At 37.1% G+C, this 6,217-nt stretch overlaps 1 protein-coding gene across 1 annotated transcript in view; it reads left to right on the forward strand.

Moving 5' to 3' along the window:
• Positions 1 to 5,045, forward strand: part of LOC100378352 (cytosolic non-specific dipeptidase-like) — a 28,571-nt gene extending 23,526 nt beyond the window's left edge. The window contains exons 10-13 of the mRNA XM_085500997.1: positions 2,313 to 2,484; positions 2,835 to 2,919; positions 3,810 to 3,976; positions 4,491 to 5,045. Of these exons, the coding sequence (XP_085357123.1) occupies positions 2,313 to 2,484; positions 2,835 to 2,913 (251 nt within the window). The 3' untranslated portion in view covers positions 2,914 to 2,919; positions 3,810 to 3,976; positions 4,491 to 5,045. The remainder of the gene's footprint in view (positions 1 to 2,312; positions 2,485 to 2,834; positions 2,920 to 3,809; positions 3,977 to 4,490) is intronic.
• Positions 5,046 to 6,217: the final 1,172 nt, after the last annotated feature.

Consider the following 6,217-nt stretch of genomic DNA (forward strand, 5'->3'; position numbering starts at 1 on the left):
CCCCTTTCTAACCATGGTAAGTCCAATGGAAATTCACACCCCTTTCTATCCATGGTAAGTCCAATGGAAACACACACCCCTTTCTAACCATGGTAAGTCCAATGGAAACACACATCCTTTTTTATCCATGGTAAGTCCAATGGAAACACACATCCCTTTTTATCCATGGTAAGTCCAATGGAAATTCACACCCCTTTCTATCCATGGTAAGTCCAATGGAAATTCACACCCCTTTCTATCCATGGTAAGTTCAATGGAAATTCACACCCCTTTCTATCCATGGTAAGTCCAATGGAAATTCACACCCCTTTCTATCCATGGTAAGTCCAATGGAAATTCACATCCTTTTTTATCCATGGTAAGTCCAACAAAAACACACATCCCTTTCTATCCATGGTAAGTCCAATGGAAATTCACACCCCTTTCTATCCATGGTAAGTCCAATGAAAACACACACCCCTTTCTATCCATGGTAAGTCCAATGGAAACATACACCCCTTTCTATCTATGGTAAGTCCAATGGAAACACACATCCCTTTCTATCCATGGTAAGTCCAATGGAAATTCACACCCCTTTCTATCCATGGTAAGTCCAATGGAAATTCACATCCCTTTCTATCCATGGTAAGTCCAATGGAAACACACATCCTTTTTTATCCATGGTAAGTCCAACGGAAACACACATCCCTTTCTATCCATGGTAAGTCCAATGGAAACACACACCCCTTTCTATCCATGGTAAGTCCAATGGAAACACACACCCCTTTCTATCCATGGTAAGTCCAATGGAAACACACACCCATTTCTATCCATGGTAAGTCCAATGGAAACACACCCCTTTCTAACCATGGTAAGTCCAATGGAAACACACCCCTTTCTAACCATGGTAAGTCCAATGGAAACACACACCCCTTTCTATCCATGGTAAGTGCAATGAAAACACACATCTCTTTTTATCCATGGTAAGTCCAATGGAAATTCACACCCCTTTCTATCCATGGTAAGTCCAATGGAAATTCACACCCCTTTCTATCCATGGTAAGTCCAATGGAAATTCACACCCCTTTCTATCCATGGTAAGTCCAATGGAAATTCACACCCCTTTCTATCCATGGTAAGTCCAATGGAAATTCACACCCCATTCTATCCATGGTAAGTCCAATGGAAATTCACATCCCTTTCTATCCATGGTAAGTCCAATGGAAATTCACATCCCTTTCTATCCATGGTAAGTCCAATGGAAATTCACACCCCTTTCTATCCATGGTAAGTCCAATGGAAATTCACACCCCTTTCTATCCATGGTAAGTCCAATGGAAATTCACATCCCTTTTTGTCCATGGTAAGTCCAACGGAAACACACATCTCTTTCTATCCATGGTAAGTCCAATGGAAATTCACACCCCTTTCTATCCATGGTAAGTCCAATGGAAACACACACCCCTTTCTATCCATGGTATGTCCAATGGAAACACACACCCCTTTCTATCCATGGTATGTCCAATGGAAACACACACTCCTTTCTAACCACGGTAAGTCCAATGGAAACATACACCCCTTTCCATCCATGGTAAGTCCAATGGAAACATACACCCCTTTCCATCCATGGTAAGTCCAATGGAAATTCACATCCCTTTTTATCCATGGTAAGTCCAATGGAAACACATCCCTTTTTATCCATGGTAAGTCCAATGGAAACACACATCCCTTTCTATCCATGGTAAGTCCAATGGAAACACACACCCCTTTCTAACCATGGTAAGTCCAATGGAAACATACACCCCTTTCTAACCATGGTAAGTCTAATGGAAATTCACACCCCTTTCTAACCATGGTAAGTCTAATGGAAATTCACACCCCTTTCCATTCATGATAAGTTTGATAGAAATTGTTATTCCTCTCTATACATAGTAAGTCTGGTGGACATCTCCATTCCTTTCTATCCGTATGGTAGTCTCATGGAGATTCCAAGTTCAATGGAGATTTGATCGCTTCCTTTTCCATCCATCCATGGTCAGTCCAATGAAAATTCCCACCTCTTTCCATCCATAAGTCTGATAGGAATTTCTATTCCTCTCTATCCATATATGGTAAGTCTGATTGAGAGTCTCTTTCCATCCTTGGTAAGTCAAGACGAAGTTGTTATTCTGAATTGATGTATGAAAGGCAAGTAAGTTCTGACTTTACAGTTCTTTGTGACTTCATGGTCGGGATTTCTGCACAACTTTTGTGTTTCACCTAGAAACTATTTATTATAACCACATTCTCCAAAATTTTGACCATTAAAATAATTTTGACCTTACAATTTATAGGTATTGAAGGTGCCTTTGATGGTACTGGTGCTAAAACAGTCATTCCTCGTAAAGTGATTGGCAAGTTTTCTATTCGACTGGTGCCTGATCAGAAACCAGATGAGATAGAGAAGCATGTTACTGAATATTTGAAGAAAGTTCATGCTGAACGAGAAACGCCAACCAAAATCAAGTACGTTTAATTATCAGTATCTCCAGTGACAATCACATGGCTTCAATATGAAATGCTCTTTGGGTTGGTTGAAATAAGCAATGCAGGAAACAAATGGAGTTATGTTTTCTATTCTGTGTATTTTGTTTCAGCTAAAGAAATATGATGTGAATTACATTTTTGTTTCAAGCTGGTTGGCTGTTTCTGTGATGCAAATGCCTTATCTGAGTACCTTTTCCCATGATACAATGCACTACCCAGAGTGAAACATTCCATTAAACTTTGCAAATGTTTGAGATACAGAGAATGTTGTGGTGATATCTATCAGTGAATTCACTATAAAATTACAATTAAGTTTTAATTTCTCACAGTGTCAGCATGGACATGGTGGCAAACCTTGGGTTAGTGACTTTGATCATCCACACTACTTGGCTGGACGCAAAGCAATGAAAACAGGTATTGTGTATGTGTGTGGTTTGTTAAAAGAGCATACAGTGCTGGGCATGTACTTTATTATGTGCATGTTTACAACCAAGATCATATTGAAATTTAGTCTAGACCCAAAAGAAAAAGAAGTTTTCTTTCAGATCAATTTGTGTTCCAAAATTGATGCGATACATTGTGTTTTGTTATTTTAAAATTGTCAGTGAAATCATGCTTTTCTTTGATTAAAACTAATTTTTTCTTCAATTTTGTCCATAATTCTGATGAAATACTACAAACAGCTGTGACAGAGATATTTTTAACTGACATGTGTGATGATAACAATAAGGTAAAATTGTCCCTCTTTACTAAAAATGACAAAAATAATCATCAAGATATCTGCTTGAAATGAACAAATCTGAGAGAAGTCTACCCAACGTATAAATATGCCAAGTTTCAAACCAATCAGACTTTTTTGGAGGAAGTTGAAAATGTAACAAGCAACCTAACAGTTGAAATACTAGTAGCTCCGCTGTCTTTGTAGAGTGTCTTCCTCAAAATAAAGTTGATAATGTTCTGTATGATGAGATATTAACTATTTGACATGGTTATTAGTATCCCACAATATCATTACCATGGTACATGTAGTTTTTTTTGGTTGTTGCCATGACAATTACAATTGTTATTTTCCTGTGAAAATTGTACTAAAAGTGTTGTTTACTGCATCACAGGTTATCATTTCTTCATAATTTTTGTACTTTATGCATTCTATGTTAATTTCTATCACTCATTTTATTTAGCCTTATTGTTGATTTATCAATCTAAAAAGACAAGGTAAAATAAAATACAGTACTGTATATTAGGCTAATTAACATTAGTTAATTTAATCAACTCTTACCGGATTGTTAATTTTGTTTCATTAGTGTTTGGCGTTGAACCTGATTTAACCCGTGAAGGTGGCAGCATTCCAATCACCTTGACGTTCCAAGATGTAACTGGTAAAAATGTAATGCTATTGCCAGTCGGTTCTTGTGATGATGGTGCTCATTCTCAAAATGAGAAACTGAATCGTAGCAACTACATACAGGGAGTAAGTAAGATTTATTGATTGTACATGATCAGATCAAGCAGCTATTTAATGAAAATTGAATTTGTGTCATTCAATTGAAACCACATTTAACAAACTGATCACCAATCCTGAGTTCAAATCCCACCTTGGGATAATTTGCCAAAATAAGGTCTATACCCATGCCTTGGGTGAGTTTGCCACAGCCACTGTATCTTCTACAAATCTGAGAAGAAAGAAAATACCAAACTTTCACAGCCAAATGATTTCGCTAACACAGTTTGACTGCATTTGTCATCTTTGTATAGAAAAATCCATTGCATACCAACACAGTATTACACATACCTGCTATGGAACACTTTCCCTGGATATTTTCTTTTTCAACTATAAGGCTTATTATATGTTGAACAGTATCTATCAGCAATAAAGACTCTCACCTAGCGCAAACAAATTATGAAAACTAAAATATTTTTAAATATTTGATGCCCTTTGTCAAGTAATTGCTTTGTAATATTTAATTCTTTAATTTACTTCACAGACCAAGATGATGGGTGCATACTTTGAAGAAGTTGCTCTTCTTGATTAGAGACTACCGTGGACACAGAGAAACTGACATTCCATGTATTCAGAAACTCCTCAAGATGCAAAATTTACACTTTCATGAGAAAGAAATTATCTTGTCATCAAGTCCAGTAAACAAAGTCTTCCATTCTTATTGAAATAATTGCAGGTGACATTACCGAATAACTAATTTCATAAATAAAAATGTTTTGATCAAAAATGCTGAAAATTGCTAATATTTTGCTGAGTGAAGGATTATATTAAGTGAAAGACAAAATGCAAATAAAAAGATGGGGTACCAAAGTTTGTTTCCATGGAAACACTTTATGATTTTCTCAAGTCCTATGCAGGCTCAAAATTCACCCAGCCAGTTAAAAACTAGTTCAGATAATTCAGGTATTTGTTTAAACTGTCAAATATATTAATTACTGTGAATAATTGTGTGACAGTGTTAAATAGTCACATGATATACTGTTACATTGTACTGCTTTAACTTTATTCCAGATCTGCAATAAAACGAATGTTATAAATAGTAGTCGTATTTTTTTCAGTGTTTTATCTGTGTATGGTTCTTTTTATCAGGCATAGCGCTCTATATTGGAGTCTGCACAGTACCTCTATCAGGGACTGTGCGCAAAGAAACACTTGTTGTGTTGCCATTGTAAAAAAAATGGTATATTGATTTACCATGTCATGTGACACATTAAATAAAATTATGGACAGAGGTAAGAAAAATCTGTTTGAGATGGTAATGCTACAATGATATGTGAACAATCTTGCTCTGTACATGGTTACTAAAAATTAAGTTTGTTGAAGAATCTGAGATGTGTGCATGTTGTTTTTTTCTGTTAATCGTGCTAAATACAAAGCATTGGTTAATTGTTTCAAGGAATAACAGCAATGTCACATTTAGAATATCTATATTCAGTGTATGATTAGTTTAAAACATAACTTTTCAATAAAATAGGAGGGTGAATAAATGGTGAAAGCTAGGTTACCGTGAAACCCCCGGGGGGATCACTCTATATGCTGTTACTACCCCATGTGCGTTCCAAATTTAGCAGGAAAGCAGGGTGTTTTTCACTTTCTAAAGCGGGCCCGCGCGGGAGATAAATAGGCCCCCTTTAAACTGCTAATGTCTGCAACAGGCCCCCAGAAATAAACTCGCAGGGTTGCTGCGCCCGCTGTAGGCCCCTCTTGCAACAACCACTCCCATACACGGCCCTAGGCCCCAAATTGGCGGACCCATAGCCCCGACCAGACCGCAAACGTCCGCCTGAACTTTCCCACCGAGACGTTCCTACCACTTGCAACACGAGCATACGGAGGAGGCTTATTGTAATCGAAGAAACGAAACGAAACGGGATAACACTCATAATAAAATTAAACTGTATTCAGTGAATATGGGGCTAATCTGCACTGGCTCGGAAGGTTGTAAATGATTAGCTAGTTTGAATTTGCATAACAATACTGACAATGAACGTGCATTCAACGCCACAAGTTTTTTTGTTTTTTTAGCCAATCAGCCGTGAATATGGGTTGTTATATGCACAATATTTACAAAATATTTGCCGAAAATAATATTTAATACGTATATGGCTCGTTTCGCTAATTACAGATAATCAAAAATCTGTAATCAGCGAAACAAGGGTCTTACACGTACAATATTTAGAACTGTCGGACGAAGCTTTACCAGCATATTCC

Source organism: Saccoglossus kowalevskii, chromosome 1 (genome assembly GCF_978046115.1).
Source record: "Saccoglossus kowalevskii chromosome 1, keSacKowa6.1, whole genome shotgun sequence".
Lineage (NCBI taxonomy): Eukaryota > Metazoa > Hemichordata > Enteropneusta > Harrimaniidae > Saccoglossus > Saccoglossus kowalevskii.